Source organism: Pan paniscus, chromosome 21 (genome assembly GCF_029289425.2).
Source record: "Pan paniscus chromosome 21, NHGRI_mPanPan1-v2.0_pri, whole genome shotgun sequence".
In the NCBI taxonomy this organism is placed as follows: domain Eukaryota; kingdom Metazoa; phylum Chordata; class Mammalia; order Primates; family Hominidae; genus Pan; species Pan paniscus.
In genome coordinates, this window is record NC_073270.2 from 42,163,263 (window position 1) to 42,184,078 (window position 20,816).

General features: G+C 53.4%; 1 protein-coding gene across 9 annotated transcripts in view; it reads left to right on the top strand.

The window, feature by feature from the left end:
• The window catches only part of DLGAP4 (DLG associated protein 4), a 227,051-nt gene that overhangs the window by 122,991 nt on the left and 83,244 nt on the right, over positions 1-20,816 (top strand). For 6 of the 9 annotated variants that reach the window (XM_034947402.3, XM_034947400.3, XM_034947396.3 and 3 more), the window contains 5 exons: positions 5,278-6,348; positions 9,744-9,985; positions 13,394-13,508; positions 16,365-16,415; positions 20,339-20,579. In XM_034947402.3, the coding sequence (XP_034803293.1) occupies positions 5,350-6,348; positions 9,744-9,985; positions 13,394-13,508; positions 16,365-16,415; positions 20,339-20,579 (1,648 nt within the window). In that variant the 5' untranslated portion in view covers positions 5,278-5,349. The remainder of the gene's footprint in view (positions 1-5,277; positions 6,349-9,743; positions 9,986-13,393; positions 13,509-16,364; positions 16,416-20,338; positions 20,580-20,816) is intronic. The other 3 variants (XM_034947406.2, XM_034947407.2, XM_034947401.3) reach the window with 2 other exon arrangements.

Here is a 20,816-nt window from a genome sequence, read left to right on the forward strand (position 1 = left end):
AAAACACAAAAATTAGCTGGGCATGGTGGCATGCGCCTCTAATCCCAGCTACTTGGGGGGCTGAGGCACGAGAATCGCTTGAACCCAGGAGGCAGAGGTTGCAGTGAGCCGAGATCGCACCACCGCACTCCAGCCTGGGTGACAGAGTGAGACTCTGAGACTCTGTCTCAAAAAAAAAATGAATAAAAGAAATTACCAGGGGCTAGGAGAAGGAGGAGAAAAGAAGTTTTTGCTTAATGGGTACGGAGTTTCTGTTTGGGGTGATGGAATGGTTTTGGAAATAGATCATAGTGGTGGTTACACAACATTGTGAGTGTCCATAATGCCACTGAATTGCACGCTTAAAGATGGTTAAAATGGCAAATTTTATGTTACATGTATTTTGCTACAATAAAAGTAATACCTACGGGAAATAGGAAAATTCATAGACACAGAAACTATCTATGGACGTGGTTGTCAGAAGCTGGGAAAAGGGGAAAATAGGGAATGACTGCTTATTGGGGATGCAATTTGCTTTTGGGGTTATGAAAATGTTTCAGGGCTGGGTGTGGTGGCTCATGCCTGTAATCCCAACATTGTGGGAGGCTGAGGCAGGAGTATTGCTTGATCCCAGGAGTTCCAGACCAGCTTGGGCAACGTAATGAGACTCCTGTCTGTACCAAAAAAAAAAAAATGTTTTTTCTAATTAGCTGGGCATGTACCTATAGTCTCAGCTACTCAAGAAGCTGATGTGGGAGGACATTTGAGCCCAGGAGGTCAAAGCTGCGGTGAGCTATGATCACACCACTGCACTCCAGCCTCGGCAACAGAGCGAGACCCTGTCTCAAAAGAAAGAAAGAGGCTGGGTGCAATGGCTCATGCCTGTAATCTCAACACTTTGGGAGGCCGAGGCAGGCGGATCATGAAGTCAGGAGTTAGAGACCAGCCTGGCCAACGTAGTGAAACCCCATCTGTACTAAAAATTACAAAAATTAGCCGGATGTGGTGGCATGCACCTGTAGTCCCAGCTACTCGGGAGGTTGAGGCAGGAGAATCGGTTGAACCCGGGAGGCAGAGGTTGCAGTGAGCTGAGACCACGCCATTGCACTCCAACCTGGGTGACAGAGTGAGAGTCCATCAAAAGAAAGAAGAGGGAGGGAGGGAGGGAAGGAAGGAAGGAAGGAAGGAAGGAAATATTTCAGAACTAGATGGAGGTAGTGATTACACAGCATTGTTACTAAATGTCACTAAATTGTACACTTTAAAATGACTAATTTTATGTTACATTAATTTCTCCTCAGTTTTTTTTTAAAAAAGGAAAAAAGGCTGGGTGCAGTGGCTCACACCTGTAATCCCAGCATTTTGGGAGGCCAAGGTGGGTGGATCACAGGAGGTCAGGAGTTCGAGACCAGCCTGGTCAACATGGTGAAAACCCGTCTCTACTAAAAATACAAAAATTAGCTGGGTGTGGTGGTGTGTGCCTGTAATCCCAGCTACTAGGAAGGCTGAGGCATGAGAATCGCTGGAACCCAGGAGGCAGAGGTTGCAGTGAGCTGAGACCACCCCATTGCACTCCAGCCTGGGCGACAAGAGCAAGACTCCGTGTCAAAAAATAAAAATAAAAAAGGGAAAAAAAACTGGAAAAATACAATCCATAATATGCAGCTAATAGATACTCAGGGGAAAATATATAGCTTTTCTGTGACACATTTATTAGAGTATAAGGAGATCAGAAAACAAATGAACTAAACGTCCAACTCAAAAAGGTGGAAAAGGTGTTAGAATAAGAAAGTGTGCTGAACCCAGCTTTAGCAGGGGTGAGGGAGGGAGGCACCTTCCAAGAGGAGGGTTGAACCTCTAGGACTATACTGTCAACCTGGTAGCCACTTGCCACATGTGCTACTTAAATTAAATTAATTAAACTTTTTAAAAAATAAAAAATTCAGTTTCCCAGTCGCACTAGCTGCATGTCAAGTGCTCTGTGGCCCAGTGGCTACCATATTGGACAGCACAGATCTAGGGGAAGATGGACAAGAAACTAGCAAACAAGTAAACACATGAGAGTTTCCCAGAGCAGTGAGAGCTATGAAGAAATCCTGAAGGGTGTGAGCTTGGCTGGCAGATGGACAGCAAGAGATGGGAACAAGGTTGGAGAAGCTGGTGGAAGCTGGGCTATGCTGGGCCAGATGGACATCCACTCTTTGCTGAGGCCACCTGGTACTGTCCCATCCTCCCCACCCTCTGCCCCTCAGCTGGTGGATCCAGCCCCCACACTGTCCCCTTTCTTTGCACATCCTCCAGTTCAGCAGGGCCAGTGGGCTGGGTGGGGCCTGCGTTAAGAGTCAAGAAGACCTGGGTTCCAGTCCTGGTTCCGTGTGGCTTTGTGCTGTCTGGTTCCCAGACTGGCGCACTTTGTCTCATAGGATGTTCTAGAGGTCAGAGTCTAAAACGGATTGCAGAGCTACATTCTCTCTGGAGGCTCTAGGGGAGAATCCATCTCTTTTTTTGAGACACAGTCCCACTTTGTTGCCCAGGCTGGTCTCAAACTCCTGGCCTCAAGCAATCCTTCTGCCTTGGCCTCCCAAAGTGCTGGGATTACAGGCGTAAGCCACCATGCCCAGCCATCTCTGCCAGCTTCTGAAGGCTACCTGCATTCCTTGGCTCATGTCTCCACATCACTCTGATCTCTGCTTCTGTTGGCACATCTCCTCTGACTCTGACCTTCCTGCCTGTTTATTTATTTATTTATGTATTTATTTTTGAGACAGAGTCTCACTCTGTTGCCCAGGCTGGAGTGCAGTGGCACAATCTCGGCTCACTGCAACCTCCACCTCCAGGTTCAAGTGATTTTCCTGCCTCAGCCTCCCAAGTAGCTGGGATTATAGGCGCACGCCATCACACCCAGTAATTTTTGTATTTTTAGTAGAGATGGGGTTTCACTACGTTGGCCAGGCTGGTCTCAAACTCCTGACCTCAAGTGATCTGCCCTGCCTTGGCCTCCAAAAGTGCTGGGATTACAGGTGTGAGAAACCATGGCTGGTCCATTCCTGTTTCTTTTTTTCTTTTTTTTTTTTTTTTTTTTTTTTTTTGAGACAGAGTCTTATTCTGTCACCCAGGCTGGAGTGCAGTGGCACGATCTCAGCTCACTGCAAACTCTGCCTCCTGGGTTCAAGTGATTCTCCAGCAGCCTCAGCCTCCCAAGTAGCTGGCATTACAAGCACACACCCCACACCCGCTAACTTTTTGTTTTTTGGTAGAGATGGGGTTTCACTGTGTTGGCCTGGGTGGTCTCAAACTCCTGATCTCAAGTGATCCACCTGCCTTGGCCTCCAAAAGTGCTGCGATTACAGGTGTGAGCCACCATGCCCAGCCCATGCCTCTTTCTTATAGGGACCGTGTGATTAGCTTGAGCCTATCCAGATAATTCATGATAGTCTCCCCATCTCAAGATCCTTAATCACATTTGCAAAATAACCACACCTGCCAAGTTCCTTTTGACATGGTCATGGGCATATTTGGGGGCCATTATTCTGCCCTCCATACTTGATGTCAGCCAGAGCCTTTGTGCTGTGACCTGACCCAGCCCCTCTGAGAGCCCTCCCTCCACAACCCTTGTCCTCACTTGCTCTGCTCCAGCCACACTGACTCTTTGCCAATCCTCAGCACACCAGGCTCAGGCCAAACCAAGTCTTGGTACTCCCACGTACAGGGCCGGTGGGCTTAGAAACCTCGCCAACCTCTCTGCTCCATGGCAGACAGGAAGATTGAGGCCCAGGCTCAGAAAAGGAAGGGACTTACCTAAGTTTTGGACTAGTATTTCCAGGATGGTCCCATTTTACAACAGGGGAAACTGAGGCACAGCAACTGCACCTAAATGCCACCCTCTTGTGAGCCCTTGCCTTGTCCTGAGGATGTGCCCCTGTTATTGACTCTGAGAGCTCTATTCCAGGCTGTCTTTGCTTCATCTCAATTGGAAATGATGGGCCTATGGGCTTGTTGGCCTCTTTGGTGTCAGAAGCCCTCAGCACCTGCCCAGCAGTCATACTTGGTAGACATTCGGTGAAGGGCAGAGCAGGTTTTTGCAGAGGGCTTCCATTTGACATAGGAATTCCTCTGTTAAACAATTGGACGGTACTGCCCTCAGACCTGGATGAGATGGGCCCTTGCCCTAGGTCCTTCTTTTTGGAAGGCCTCTCTAGCCAGGCACAGTGGCCCACAGCTATAATCCCAGCACTTTGGGAGACCAAGGCTGGAGGATCCGTTGATCCCAGGAGGCCAAGGCTGCAGTGAGCTGTCTGTGACCTTGTTGCAAAAAAAAAAAAAAAAAGGCCAGGCATGGTGGCTCACGCCTGTAATCTCAGTACTTTGGAAGGCCAAGGTGGGCGGATCACTTGAGGTCAGGAGTTCGAGACCATTCTGGCCAACATAGTGAAACCCTGTCTCTACTAAAAATACAAAAATTAGCCATGTGTGGTGGCATGCACCTGTAATCCCAGTTACTCGGCAGGCTGAGGCAGGAGAATCACTTGAACCCGGGAGACGGAGGTTGCAGTGAGCCAGGATCGCACCACTGCACTCCAGCCTGGGTAACAGAGTGAGACTCTGTCTCTAAAAAAAAAAAAAAAAAGACCTCTCTGGCCCTCTAAAAGTCCATGTTTTTCCCCATAAGGCAAGGAGAGTTCCGGAGCCCTGGGGACATGCCCACCAGCAGGCTGCATCCCCCCATAGACCACCCTGGATACTGGGCACCCTGGGATTCCCTGCCCAAATGACCCACGCCTGCCTCCAGGGCCAGCACAGGGTCCTCCCGTGGGAGGTGGACCCTGCCACAGGGACCATCCTGGGGTTCCGGGATGACTGTTTGGGGGCCTGTGGACAGAGCTAGGAGATGTGGGCTGGGGTATTTGCATCTGTGTGGCCCCTCGGGGTGAGGGACAGAGTCAGAAACGGAAAGAGAGTGGAGGATGGGCAGCCCCCCACCCATATTCCATCATGGAATTCAGAGGAGACCCAGAACTCTGAGTCTGAGCCTGGTTTTCCAGGTTGTTTTAAAGATACAGTCCTCAAGCTAGAAGAATGGAAGATGTTGTGCTTGTCTGATAGTCGGTAGCTTGAGTTGTAACTTTTATTTATACACAGAGTACGTGGGCCTCGGTGTGTACTCCTGTCCTCAGGCCCACAACATTGAGGACTGGCTTCAGAGATCCTCCCAGCCTTGCGATCTGGATCTGACCTTCCCGGCACCCCTCCCCGACAATCCAGCTGACCAGCTGACCGCTTTCTGTCTTCTCTCCCTAGGATAGCTGCCGCCCGGGAGAGGCGACCCGGGCGCCCTGCTAGGGTGACGGCCCCTGCCCTCGGCCCGGGATCATGAAAGGCCTCGGTGACAGCCGCCCCCGCCACCTCTCCGACAGCCTAGACCCACCCCACGAGCCCCTGTTTGCAGGGACCGACCGCAACCCCTACCTGCTGTCGCCCACGGAGGCCTTCGCCCGCGAGGCCCGCTTCCCCGGGCAGAACACCCTGCCAGGAGATGGCCTCTTTCCCCTCAACAACCAGCTGCCCCCGCCCAGCAGCACCTTTCCCCGCATCCACTACAACTCCCACTTCGAGGTGCCAGAGGAGAGCCCCTTCCCCAGCCATGCCCAAGCCACCAAGATCAACCGGCTGCCCGCCAACCTCCTGGACCAGTTTGAGAAGCAGCTGCCCATCCACCGTGATGGCTTCAGCACCCTCCAATTTCCCCGTGGCGAGGCCAAGGCCCGTGGTGAGAGCCCTGGCCGCATCCGCCACCTGGTCCACTCAGTCCAGCGGCTTTTCTTCACCAAGGCACCCTCACTGGAGGGCACAGCGGGCAAGGTCGGTGGCAATGGCAGCAAGAAGGGTGGCATGGAGGACGGCAAGGGCCGGAGGGCCAAAAGCAAGGAGCGGGCCAAGGCTGGGGAGCCCAAACGGCGCAGCCGCTCCAACATCTCAGGCTGGTGGAGCTCTGATGACAACTTGGACGGCGAGGCCGGCGCCTTCCGCAGCAGTGGCCCAGCCTCCGGGCTGATGACACTAGGCCGCCAGGCAGAACGCAGCCAGCCACGCTACTTCATGCACGCCTACAACACCATCAGTGGGCACATGCTCAAAACCACCAAGAACAACACTACTGAGCTGACCGCCCCACCACCCCCGCCCGCACCCCCAGCCACCTGCCCCAGCCTTGGGGTGGGCACTGACACCAACTACGTCAAACGGGGCTCCTGGTCCACTCTGACCCTCAGCCACGCCCACGAGGTCTGCCAGAAGACCTCAGCCACCTTGGATAAGAGCCTGCTCAAGTCCAAATCCTGCCACCAGGGTCTAGCCTACCATTACCTGCAGGTGGGTCTCTGGCAGGGTCGGGGTGGGGTGAGGGCTCTGGGGACGGCACCAGTTTTGAGGCCTAGCCGTACCACAGATTCACTTGGAAAGTCACTTCATTCTGGGCCTCTGTGGCTCCGCTATAAAATGGGTGGCCTAGTGGTACCTGCTAATCAGGGAGTCCTTCCACTGGTCATGCTCTCAACAGAGATTAATTAGGGCCTTTCTGAGCCCAGCCCTGAGCAGGGACTAAAATATGTTCCTGCCCTTTAGAAGACAAATCTGGAAGCTGTGCCATCCCAACCCCCTCACAGAACCAATTGCATGGCATTCTAATTGCCAGCCTCTCCCTGCCACCCCCATCAGACTGACAGCTCTTTGAGGACAGGGATCACATCTGATGCAGCCATGTGTCCCCGAGGCCCAGGACAGGATCTGGCATGCAGGAAGTGCTCAGGAAATGTGAGCGAGGGAGGGGTAGATGGACAGATGGACAATTAAATGAACAGAGTCAGAAATAAAGAAGACACAGTCCCAAAGATTAGAATACTGGGAAAGACATGGACGGTCATGTCAGTGTCGGCAGAGTGTGATGGGGATCAGCACCGAGAGTTGCAGGGGCCCAGGGGGTCCTAACCTAGCTTGGGGGAATAGCTTTCTTCTTTCAAATGCTAACACTGATTCAGGCACTTGCTGTGCACCAAGGCCACATGGCTTGAAAGTGGCAGAAGGCTGAGACATCACCGTGGCTACACATTTCCAAGTGGCTCTCAAGGGTAGGGCAGGGGGCTATGAACTGAATGGCTCCCCAGGGCAAAGCCAGGCCGTGGGTGGAAATTACAGGAAGCAGATTTCAGATGGAAGGAGCTGCTTCTGCAGGTAGTGAGTGCCTCATCTCAGGGGGAATGCAAGCGCGGGCCTGGCCAGCCCTTGGGAACTCTGATGAGTATTTCTTTTTTTTTTTTTAGACAGAGTTTCAGTTTCACTCTTGTTGCCCAGGCTGGAATGCAGTGGCACGATCTCAGCTCACTGCAACCTCCGCCCCCCGGGTTCAAGCAATTCTCCTGCCTCAGCCTCCTGAGTAGCTGGGATTACAGGCACCCGCCACCATGCCTGGTTAATTTTTTGTATGTTTAATAGAGACGGGATTTTATCATGTTGGCCAGGCTGGTTTTGAACTCCTAACCTCCAGTCTGCCTCGGCCTCCCAAAGTGCAGAGATTACAGGACTGAGCCACTGCACCCAGCAATTTTTTTTTTTTTTTTTGAGATGGAGTTTCACACTTGTCACCCAGACTGGAGTGCAATGGCAGGATCCTGGCTCACTGCAACCTCTGCCTCCTGGGTTCCAGTGATTCTCCTGCCTCAGCCTCCTGAGTAGCTGGGATTATAGGTGCGAGCCACCAAGACTGACCAATTTTTGTGTTTTTAGTAGAGATGGGGTTTTATCATGTTGGCCAGGCTGGTCTCGAATTCCTGACCTCAGGTGAGCACCTGCCTCAGCCTCCCAAAGTGCTGGGATTACTGACGTGAGCCACTGCACCCAGCCATGAGATGCATTTTGAACGAGATGATCTTCGGGGTCTAACAAAGCGCTGACTTCTTATCATCTTATATGAAATTCCGGAAACAGTGAGACTATTTTCTTTTTCAATAGGAGGAAACTGAAATCCAGGCAGTATGTGATATATTTAGGGCTCTTGTGGTTCTGAAACTGCTTCCTTGGTTTAGAAGCATTAGGGAGGGTGATGTGTGACCGGGCTTCCTCTCAAAATGGTATAGTTGGGTCTGATCATGTAACAATGCCGCAGAAACACCCTGAGAGGGTAGCCCTGTGGGCCCTGGAGTCTGTGCTGCCTGCTTGGGTGACAGGAGGTGAGTGGGTGGCTTAGCAACAGTTTCTGAGCAGTGATGTACAAGGCCACGTTCCCAAGGGACAGTGGGGATAGTGGGGCTGGACTAGCAAGTGGCTTGTAGGCAGAATGCACTGGCCCTAGGCTGGGCAGTCTGCTGAGGGTTTATGGGAAGGCTGGGTGGGGCTGGAGTGGGAGTCCTGGACATTACCTTCCCTTTGTGGAAAGTGGGCCTCTGACACAGAGGGCATGGAGAACGGTGCAGTACCTGTGTAGACATGGCCCTTGGGCAGTGTGCATGTGTATGCTATAGAGAGTGGGAATGCTGTGTACACTGAATGCGTGGGCTTGGACATCTGTGGTGACATGTGCAGCCTGGTGAGGGGTACGCTGTGTGCATGTGGAGGCGGGGACAGTGCAAGGTGGATACACGTTGAGATGTGTGTCCACAGTGCAGTAGTTGCTGGCGCAAATGTCCAGAGGGAGGGTAGTGGGAAGGTGGGTGTGCTCTGTGTATATGCTGCATACTTGTGAGGGGGGTTGCTGTGACAAAGTGGCTGCTGGTGTGTGTCCTTGGTGAGGTGTGTGGTACACTGGGGGTACTCACTGAGGGGCATGGGGCATATGCTTGTTCTGTACATTTTGAGATATGTGTACAGGATGAGGCATGTTCACTCTGTGCACAGGCTGTGTGTGAGTGCTGAGATGTGTGCATTTTTCATCACACAGTGACCATCCACTGTGTTTCCGTAACAGTGTGAATGAAATGGCGAGGAACGTAGCCTGTGTGCACTGCCCTGGGGCAGCCAGCAGAGCCCGGACTCAGAAAGACAGGGAAGGTCCCCTCGGTTGGTTACTGCCACCATAACCACTGGAGACTGGGGGACCAGGGCTGCCCTCACAGCTGTGACCTCACCTGCCCTATCACAGCCCCGTTCCATGGACAGAGTCCCTGAAGTTCAGATGGGAAAACTGAGCCCTTTTTCCAGCTCACCATGTGGCTACCTGACCCGGGGAAGCACCTCTGCTCTCTGTATCTCAGTTTCCCCACCTGTGGGACAAAGAATATCCATTGGCTCTGGGATCCCGTCCCCCCTCATGCTGATGTGCCAGGGTCCTCTGATCCCCCATTCTAGGCTCAGGCTCTGGATCCTGGTCTGGGGCCTCTTTCTGCAAGTGCCTTGCGTCCCTCAGGCCTGGTGTTCTCATCTGTGCAGTGAGATCATAAGCATCCCCTGAGAGAGTCCAAGTGAAGTGACTGTGGGGCTAAGTAGAGATGGCTGCAGTGGAGGCCACCATGACCACAGGGCCTAGGGCATTGCTTCTGGGGCAAACCCAGCCTGGGATCCATGGAGAAATCCCAGGCTGGAGAGGCTCTGGAACCCCGGTATTCCTCCCAGCCCAGGGCTCTGCTCTGCTGCCCCGAGGTTTCAAAGGCGGGAAACCCAGCACGTGAGCCCGAACTCTGCAGGGAACGAGGGAGCTTCAGGTCCCGGAGATGGGGGTTCTCGCCATCTGCTCATTTTCTGCGGTGGCCCCACTGAGTCCTGTGCCCCATCCCCAGGTGCCCGGCGGCGGCGGCGAGTGGAGCACCACGCTGCTGTCCCCACGCGAGACGGATGCCGCGGCCGAGGGCCCTATCCCGTGCCGGCGCATGCGCAGCGGCAGCTACATCAAGGCCATGGGCGACGAGGACAGCGACGAGTCCGGCGGCAGCCCCAAGCCCTCACCCAAGACCGCGGCGCGGCGCCAGAGCTATCTGAGGGCCACGCAGCAGTCGCTGGGAGAGCAGAGCAACCCCCGCAGGTAGGCGCGCAGCTCCACCCTTACGGTCCCGCCCAGAGGCAAGCCCCGCCCACTACGAGGCTTGCTCCCTGGGAGGAGCCCTCCATTAAAATAAGCCCCGCCTGCGTGGGAGCCACGCCCCCCTTTGAGCCACGCCCACTTATGAGTCCTGCTCCTTGAGAGAACCCCTTCATTGAAATAAGGCCCGCCCGGCGCGGTGGCTCACGCCTGTAATCCCAGCACTTTGGGAGGTCGAGGCGGGTGGATCATTTGAGGTCAGGATTTCAAGACCAGAATAGCCAACATGGGGAAACCCCGTCTCTACTAAAAATACAAAAATTAGCTGGGTTGGCGGCAGGCGCCTGTAATCCCAGCTACTCGGGAGGCTGAGACAGGAGAATCGCTTGAACCCGGGAAGCGGAGATTGCAGTGAGCCGAGATCGCGCCACTGCACTCCAGCCTGGGCGACTGAGCGAGACTCCGTCTCAAAAAAAAAAAGAAAGAAAGAAAAAGAAAAGCCCTGCCCGCGTGGAAGCCCCTCCCAGAGGCTTTTCTCGCCCCTTCGGGTGAGCCCCGCCCACTTGTGAGCCCTCTAGGGGAAAACTTCTTTCAGTAAGTACAAGTCCCGCTCACCCGCAAGCCTCGTCCCCTAGGTGAACCCCTCTTAGTTCTGCCCCTACCCCGGGAGTCCCGCCTTCCTCCCATTCGGCTGTTCCCCCGGAGATCCCAGCCCACAGATGAATCCTGTCCCTCAGCTTCAGATCCAGGTGAACTCACTACTATAATGATCCAGGCCCCCTAAGTGAACCCGCCATCAGGTTAGCTCCCTCCATGAGATCCTCAGGTTGGCCCTGCACTCTGATGAATTGACCTCGAAGAGCCCGGCCAATTGGAGAACTACCCCTTGAGCCCCACCCACAGTTCAGCCCTGACCACAGGTGAGCTGCATCCTTTGGTAAACCCCGATCATGAAAGCCACACTCGGGTGATAGGTCCAGGTAAACCCCTCCCACAGGAGCCACATCCCCAGGTAAGTTCCACTCCCACAGGGGAACTGTCCCACGGGATCTTGGTCTTCAGGTTAGGAGAACCTGCCCTGAGTGAGTGCATCACCTGTAACAGCACTGCCTAGGGAAGGCCAAAGCCCGCTCTACCCTTGCTCCTGTAACTGATCCCTGTAGGGAGTTCCGAGATGGGGGAGGGAGGTGAATCCAGAAGCCAAAGAGTGATAGACAGACTTTTCCTGTCCCAGTGCCTGCCTGGAATTCACCAGCCAAGCCCCATCGTGTTGCTGTAAGGCTTGGAGGAGTTAGAGGGAACAAGCTTCTCCCTAGATCTTCAACTGGGGGGGGACAGGAGCCAAGGCTTCATGGAGGAGGTGGTCTGGGAAGACTGAGACAGAGGGAAGAGAACAGGTCAGGTGACACTGATACCTAGGCAGGAAGAGGGCAGTGTTCTCAGAGCAGCCAGGAGTCTAGTTGACTGGGCAGAAGATAGAGAATGGCCTCCAGGTTGGAATTCAGGACACCACCAGACAATCCCAGGTCTGCCCTTTTCTGAACCTTAGTTTCTCCATCTTTTTTGGGGGGATGTGGGGAACAGGGTCTCGCTATGTCGCCCAGCTTGGAGTGCAATAGTGCAATCATGGTTCACTGCAACCTTGTCGACCTCCTGTGCTCAAGCAGTCCTCCCACCTCAGCATCCCGAGTAGCTGGGACTACCAGCATGGGCCACCATGCCCAGCTAATTTTTTTAAAGAATTTTTTGTGGCCGGGTGCAGTGGCTCACGCTTGTAATCCCTGCACTTTGGCAGGCCAAGGCAGGCAGATCATTTGAGGTCAGGAGTTTGACACCAGCCTGGTCAACATGGCGAAACCGCATCTCTACTAAAAGTATAAAAATTAGCAGGTCGTGGCGGTGCATGCCTGTAATCCCAGCTACTAGGGAGGCTGAGGCATGAGAATCACTTGAACCCAGGAGGCAGAGGTTGCAGGGAGCTGAGATCATGCCACTGCACTCCAGCCTGGGTGACAGAGTGAGACTGTCTCAAAAAAAAAAAAATATATATATATAATATATGTATGTATATGTATATATTGCTCTCCCCTTGCTCATCAGCCCTCACACTGCCCAGGCTGGCAGTGACTTCCGTTTTTCCCTCTGCCACTGGATGACCTTGGCCAGTCTTTTTCCCTCTGGGCCTCAGTTTCCCAATCTGAATAATGTATACATATATATGTATATATTGTAAAGATGGGGCCTCACTATGTTGCCCAGAGTGGTATTGAACTCCTCAGCTCAAGTGACCCTTCTGCTTTGGCCTCCCAAAGTGCTGGGATTATAGGTGTGAGCCACCACACCTGGTCAGTTTCCCCATCTTTTTTTTTTTTTCTTTTTTTTTTGAGACAGAGTCTTGCTCTGTCGCCCAGGCTGGAGTGCAGTGGCACAAACTTGGTTCACTGTAACCTCCACCTCCCGGGTTCAAGCAATTCTCCTGCCTCAGCCTCCCGAGTAGCTGAGCTGACCTCAGGTGAGCTGCCCACCTCAGCCTCCCAAATTGCTGGGATTACAGGCGTAAGCCACCGCGCCTGGCCTAGTTTCCCCATCTTTAAGTGAAGGGGCTGAGCTGGAGGATCTCTAAGATCCCTTCTAGTACTGAGATCCTACAATCCGAGTGACCAGTAGGCATTAAGGTGGGGGAGGCAGGAAGCCTGGGGCTTAAGCCTAGAATTCAAGGGAAGCAATAATAATAACAGTAGTAGTAGTAGCAATAATAGTAACAGCTGCTGTCTGTTAGCACTTGTCCGCTGGCCACTGTGCCTGACCCAATATCCTTTAATCTGCACCACTGAATCCGCACTGCAGCCCCAGCAGGCAGGTAGCATCATCCCCATTTTGGAGATGAGGAAACTGAGACTTAAGTAAGGGGTAATGACTTGCCCAGGGTCACCCAGCTGAGAAAGCTGGATTCCAATCCAAACCCTTCTGTATCAGGGGCCTAAGCTATTGGATGGTTGGATTTTATCCCCAGAATGAGGACTGGGGGATGCCCAGGGTCAGGTAGATGTGAGAAAGATTGAAGGGCTGGGGCCGTGGAGATAAGGGGTGAGTCTAGGGGCCTGACAGAAGCCACTCGAACATCGCAGCAGAGCTGATGCCCTTTGGGATCCCTAGGCTGTGGAACTTGACCCACCTCTGTCAGGCCTCTGGAAATGTCCCAGACGTTCAAGGAGGAAGGAAAGGGGCTGTAGAATTGGGCAGGGCCAGCCTCGGGTTTTAAACAGTCAAATGCAAGCTGGTGCTGCCACCCTGCGGCTGCAGCGGGCATCACAGGTGTGGACCACCTGTGCATCACAGATGGTCCAGGCCTCCAAAAGCTGGGTGAACAATGGGTGGGCTGAGCCCTGTCTGCTCCCCACTCCCCACCAGGAGTCTGGACCGCCTGGATTCAGTGGACATGCTGCTGCCCTCCAAGTGTCCGAGCTGGGAAGAGGACTACACCCCCGTCAGCGACAGCCTCAACAACTCCAGCTGCATCAGCCAGGTGAGGGTGGCAGGCAGGCTGGAGAGTCAGGGGGCTTGGGTACTGATTCCCATCTGGGAGGAGGACACACGCCCAGGCCCAGCCCATGCTGAGTGGCCCCCAGATGTCTGCACTGTGCTTCTGTTTGGTCCTTGTTCCTGAAGCCTCCTGTGTGTGTCTCTGCCCCACCGACTGTCCTGTGGCTGGAGAGCACAGTTACGGGGCCTGACCCAGGACCCCACACCACCACTGTAAACACAGGCTGCCAGCGGGGCGCCTGTCACTTCTCATTGGGTTCAGAACCATGAGGATAAGGAACTGGAGACCTAGGTTCGAGTCCCAGTTTTGTCACTTGACAGTATGAACCCAGGATAGTCACCTCCCCTCCCTGAACCTCGGTTTCCTGATTTACCAGAGGAGGGTGAGCATTTCTACTTGGGGGCTGTTGAGAGGAATAAGTGGGATCGTGAAGGCGGTGTGCTCAGCAGAGGGTAGCTGCCTTCCTGGTTATTATTAGCATCTTTTGTGACCTCCAGCAAGTGACTGCTCCACTTTGAACCTCTGTGCCACCTACTCAGTGGGCAGTTGTGCTCCCAGGCGCAGCCAGCCCTGCCTGTGTCAGTGAGGAGCATGCTGGGCTGAACGTTGAATTTGCATGCCACCCTCTCAACCATCAGCTCCTTGAGCCCTTAACCACCCCCAAAGGTGGCCTTGTTATCCATATCCCCATTTCATAGGTGAGGCAACTGAGGCTCAGAGAGGTGAAGTCATCATGCAGCTAGGAGAAGACAAAGTTGGGCAGGGATCTGGGGCTGTCCAGCCCAGACCTGGACCTCAGCTCCTGCCATGTACTCGGCACTTTAGGGTTTGCAAAGGGAGAACCAGGCAGGACTGAAAGGCACCCCCCATCGTGTGGATGGGGAGATGAGCCCCCCGAGAAGGCAGACGCCTACTGGTAGTAGCAGTTAGGCAGTGGGGCGGCCAGGTGCGAGTCCAGCCTCCTCTCAGCAGGAACAGGCCACGGTGTGCAGGCCCAGGACCACGGCTAGAGGACTGCTTAGAAGGCTTTGGGACCCCGACTCCTCACAACTCCATTATTCCTGGCCTAGCCAAGCTCCTTCCCCAGCCCCTCAGACATGGGGAGGGGTAGAGTGCCCCAGCCCAGGGAGCCCCCTGCCCCTGCCCCCCTCATCCAGACTCCACCAAGTCACACCTGAACAGCCGTCCTCCAATCCATACTCAGTGGCCAGAGGGAGCTGTCAGAGCCACACCCCTGCTCCAGACCCTCCCTTGGCTCCCACCTCCCCCTGAGGGAAAGCCAGAGTCCTTACTTGGACCTGTGAAGCCCTGTAAGACCTAGGCCCTGCCTCCCTGTTGGACCCTGTCCCTTGCCCTGCTCCAGCCATGCTAGCCTCCTTTCTGCTCCTTATATACGAGTGTGCCATGTCATTCTGCTCCAGGCCCTCTGCATTTGCTGTTTCCTCTTCCAGGAGCTCTCTTCTCAAATCTTTGCACAACTGGCTCCTCCTCGCGTTTCAGGTCTCGGCTCGAATGTCACTTCCTCAGAGAGGCTGCCTGTGATCACTTGTCTAAAGTAGCCTTCCCAGGCGCTGTTCCCTTACCCTGCTGTTCCCTTACCTTATCACTGCCTGGAACTAGAATCATTTGCTTATTTACTTAATGCTGTCTCCCTCTTAAAACTAGGATCTCCTGGGAGCGGAGGCCTTGCTGTCTTGTTCCCTGCAGTGTCCCCAGTACCTGGCACAGTGCCTGGCACAGGGCAGATGCTTAGTAGGTGTTTGCTGAATGGACGGCATCCCTCCCTGTCTCTCCCATCCCACCACGTTTTCTCGTCTCAGTCTTCCTGTCTGTGTCTGTCTCCGTCTGTTTCTCTCTCTCTGTTCTCTCTCCCCTCATTCACATTTTTCTCTGATTCTCTCCAGTGTGTCTCCATCTCCATGTCTCTCTCTGTGTCTGTCTGTCTCTCTACACATCCCATCTCCACCCCCGCCTGGGCCTGGCACCCAGGACACCTTTGTCCTTTAACTACACAAAAAGGCTTATTAATCGGCCAGGCTGGGGGCCGCAGCAGGTCTCACCCACCACCCGCTGCCCAGTCCTAGTTCTCTCCTAGTCCAGGATCCTCTGACCCCTCACAGCCTCAACTCTAGAAGTTTGAGTGACCCAAGCCATATATTTGGCCCCAAAGTCAGAGATATTCTAGCCTGGGGAAGAGCAGACTCTGGGCTCCATCCCTAATCTGTATCTCCAGGTGGGCTGCCTGCCAGATGAGAGGCAGCAGACAGAGGATCCATGGTCCCAGGGCCCAGACCTAAAGAAGGACTTTTATTTTTTTATTTATTTTGAGATGGAGTTTCACTCTTGTTGCCCAGGCTGGAGTGCAATGGCGCGATCCCAGCTCACTGCAACCTCCGCCTCATGGGTTCAAGCAATTCTCCTGCCTCAGCCTCCCTAGTAGCCGGGATTATAGGCATGTGCCACCATGCCCGGCTAATTTTGTATTTTTAGTAGAGATGGGGTTTCTCCATATTGGTCAGGCTGGTCTCGAATTCCCACCCTCAAGTGATCCACCCGCCTCGACCTCCCAGAGTGCTGGGATTACAGGCATGAGCCACTGCGCCCAGCCAAGAAGGACTTTTAAATAGCAGATTATAAGTCCTCAGTAATGCCCAGCCCCAGAAGGAGTGAGCCTCCCATCCCTGGAAGAAGCCAAGTGAGACCTCCTAGCAGCTGTGTCCCAGCCAGTCTGGGGAGGTTAGACCAGCCAGCTTCAAGTTTCCTTGCAATTGACCCTGAATCCCCCACCCCAGCCCCAGCCCTGGTCCTTCCATAACCCTCATCCTCTCTTTCCTGCAGATTTTTGGACAGGCCTCCCTGATCCCCCAGTTGTTTGGCCATGAGCAGCAGGTCAGTATGTTTGCCCTTCTCTTCCACCCCAATCCCAGAGCGTAGGCCTGGGCCTTAGGCCTGCCCTCTGAGTGGTCCCAGCACCCGGCCCAGGCTGGTACAAGCAGAGCCATCACCAGGAAAGCCACTTCCAGTGGATGGAGTTGAGGGTCACATTGGTGTCCTGACTCTCCACTCCCTACCCTTATTGCTTCACCTCTATGTGCTTCAGTTTCCTCCTTTTGAAAATGGGGAAGAATGAGCTAGGTGCTCTGGATGGGGCAAGAAACAACTCCAGGACTCCTGCCCTCCTCTCTCCTCCCAGAAAGCCTGGGTCAGGCCTGGGGAGACTGAGTTGGACAGGTCAGGGGCTGGGGGCTGGTGATATTAGCTTCCAGGTCCCAGCCCCCAGATCCCTTGGCTTTTCTCCTTTCTGGAGCGCCAGGAGGACATTTAAGGATGTTGGGGTGTTGGAGTGAGTGTGGAGACTTTCCAACTTCACACAGGTTGGTGAGGTTGTGCTGCTCATGGCACTGTCTGGCTGCCCTGAGGGCACCACCTCCTAGACATTCCTATCCTGCCCCTGGAAGTGGCCCTCTCCTCCCTCCCAGGCCAAAGACCAAAAACCAGGGGCAGGAAAGGTACTCTGAGATCAACCCCACTTTGTAGCCAGGAGTGGGTAAGGGACTTGTGCAAGGTCACACATCCCACAGGGGCAAAACTAGGACCAGACCTCCAGCTCCTGATTCCAGCCGTGGATGCCCCATGTGTCCCTCTCCCCCATGTCACAGAAGCTGTGTGTTCCTCCTGAACACATGATTCAAGAAGTTATTTAAAGAGCCCACAGTGGGCCAAGCGACCTCTTCCTCATCCACCTTTAATAGGCGAGTGGTAAGGATGTGATGCGTTAACATACAAAGCCCCCAGGACAGTGCCCCCTACACAGTAAATCCTCAGTGATACACATACCAGCAGCGCTGACCAGCTGGCCTCCCCACCGACAGCTCAAGAGCATCTTAACCAACACTGACAGACTCCACAGTGCTACCTGTATTCGTGCGTAGAGGTTACTAGGTGCATACTCTCTTGGACTCTATCCTAAGCCTGTGATACGAATTCTCTCATTTCATCTTGACCACAACCCTGAAATGGGGACTATTGCCCCATTTTATAGGTGGGGAAACTGAGGCACAAAGCAATTAAGTGACTTGCCCACGTTCATATTGTGAGGAAACGATGGGCCAAGGGTTGGACCCCTGGCAGTCTAGTTCCAGAGCCATGTGGTTCCTGTGTGATCCCAAAGCAAGACCCCATGCCCCCGGCAGTCACAAGGGTCTCTTCATAACTTCAGGCTGCAGTTTTGGAGGAGAAACACCTATCTCTTTAACACTCCTTCTGAGTGAATTTTGGGCATGCCACATGGCCTATATTTTAATTTATCAGTACTGTACAGTAGAACTTTCTGTAATGATGGAAATATTCTGTAATCCACACTGCCCAATGAGATAGCCACTAGCTATATGTGACTTTATTTATTTACTTATTTTTGAGATAGGGTCTCACTCTGTCACCCAGGCTGAGTGCAGTGGTGCGATCATGGCTCACTGCAGCCTCAACCTCCCAGGCTCAGGTGATCCTCCCACCTCAACCTCCCAAGTAGCTGGGACTACAGGCACGCACCACCATGCCTGGCTAGTTTTTATTAGAGACAGGGTCTCGCTGTGTTGCCCAGGCTGGTCTCAAACTCCTGAACACAAGTGATCCTCCCACGTCAGCCCCCTCAAAGTGCTGGGATTACAGGCGTGAGCCACTGTGCCTGGCTTACCTGTGGTCTTGAGCGAGTCAAATGTGGCTCCTGTGACTATAGAACTTTATTTAATTTTAATCAAAAAAAAATTTTTTTTGAGACGGAGTCTCGTTTTATCACCCAGGTTGGAGTGCAGTTGCCCAATCTTGGCTCACTGCAACCTCCTCCTCCAGGGTTCAAGTGATTCTCCTGCTTCAGCCTCCCAAGTAGCTGGCACCACAGGCATGTGCCACCACGCTCGGCCAATTTTGGGATTTTAGTAGAGACAGGATTTCTCCATGTTGGCCAGGCTGGTCTTGAACTCCTGACCTCAAGTGATCTACCCACCTTGGCGTCCCAAAGTGCTGGGATTACAGGCATGAGCCACCATGCCTGGACTAATCAATTATTATTTTTTTTTTTTTTAATTTTTTTAGAGACAGGATCTTGCTTTGTCCCCCAGGCTGGAGTGCAGTGTCACAATCATAGTTCACTGCAGCCTCCAACTCCTGGGCTCAACTTACTGGGACTTGAGGTGCATGCTACCACTCCTGGCTAATTTTTGTATTTTTAATTTCTTTTGTAGAGCTGGGGTCCCACTATGTTGCCCAGGCTGAATTTTAATTAATTTAAACCCAAATAGCCATACATGGCTCATGGCTCCCATACTGAAATGCACAGATTTGGCCAGGCGCAGTGGCTCATGCCTGTAATCCCAGCACTTTGGGAGGCCGAGGCGGGCAGATCACAAGGTCAGGAGTTTGAGACCAGCCTAGCCAATATGGTGAAACCCTGTCTCTACTAAAAATACAAAAATTAGCCGGGCATGGTGGCACCTGCCTATAGTCCCAGCTACTCGGGAGGCTGAGACAGGAGAATTGCTTGAACCCGGGAGGCGAAGGTTGCAGTGAGCCGAGATCGCACCACTGCACTTCAGCCTGGGAGACAGAGCGAGATTCCATCTCAAAAAAATTAAAAAAGCACAGATTTAGACCTTTCCATCCACCCTCCAAATTGGGTGAACACCCATCTAGTTGTTTGACCTGATGCAGTCTCAGATGAGAATGCGAGCACCTATTTCATGTAGATGAGGAGAAACTGACCCAGAGAAGATAGTGATGGCCTGAGGTTACACAGCTGGGTGGGACACAGCTGGCCCCAGGCCCAGATCAACCTTTTCCTCCACATGGTCAGTCAGCTTGTGCCCCCTCCCGCTGTGGCCCAGGCCAGCCCCCAAGATGTCCACATCTTTGGCCAACTGACTCCCCAGCTTATCCTCTGTGGTCTTCAGTTACCAACATGGCCTGAGACATGGGTCAGATAGCCCTTCCAGAACCCTCAAAGAGTATGTGCATGGTGAGGCCCCTCAATGCTCATACCCTTGGCTTCAGATTTTCAGGGTCCTAGACAGTCATTTCTGGAGAAATACTTAGGACCCATCTACACAAAGTTGAACTAGATGCAAGACAGCAGATAGTATACACATCACCATTTTCCATACTGTCCATGGCAGACATCATTAATCAGTCCTCACTGCAACTACCCTCACTCCAGTTTTTTGCTTCAGCTTCGTCTCTGGCCTCTGCCTCCATTCCAGACCCCTTTCCCAACATCCATTCTGTATAAGAGGGCTAGATTAATCTTCCTTAAATACATATTTGGAGTGTTGGTTCTGCCACTTCCTCACTGGGTACCCGTGGCAAGTGTCTTCCCCTCACTGACCCTTGGTTTCTTTCCTTGTAAAATAAAGGGATTGGACCATAGGATGGTAAATATCCAGCTACCTACTGCCACCCCCATTCCAACATTCAGGACAGACATTGCTAATTGATTATAGACCTCTTTCACACTAAATTCAGATGTGACCTTGAAATCTATTAATCAGTGTGGACCCTGATTTTTATCACAGTTAATATCCTGAGATATTCCAACTTTGTCCTCATTATAGAGATGGGAAAATTGAGGCCCAGAGAGGTAGGACTGTTTCTTTCTTAAGGGCTCCATCTCCCCATCCCATACGCTGAGTGAGATGGACAGGGGTGGGCTAAGGTCAGACCCCACAGACTGTCCAGCCCTGCCCTGAGCCCACCACCAAGAACCTCTCCCCCCAGGATGGGCAAGATAGCCAGCTCCCTCATGCCTGCCTTTGCCTGGACAGGTACGGGAGGCAGAGCTGAGTGACCAGTATGAGGCGGCCTGCGAGTCAGCCTGCAGTGAAGCGGAGTCCACAGCGGCAGAGACGCTTGACTTGCCACTGCCCAGCTACTTCCGCTCCCGCAGCCACAGCTACCTGCGTGCCATCCAGGCAGGCTGCTCGCAGGAGGAGGACAGTGTCTCCCTGCAGTCCCTCTCCCCACCGCCCAGTACCGGCAGCCTCAGCAATAGTCGCACGCTTCCGAGTGAGTACTGTGATGAGGGAAGGGGTTTTTTTTCTTTTCAAGGGGACCCCAAGGACCATGCCTGGAGGGCCAGCCTGGGAGGATGCAGGGAGGAATCTGTCTCGGGCTGGCCCGCACCAGGGGGATGGTTGGGAGCAAAAGCAGAAGGCCTTGGAGCTGAACTTCCAGCCAATTGGCCACTGGAGCTCAAATGGGGGTCCCAGAGGCAGATGCCACCCCTGGGGGGCATGGGAGGTA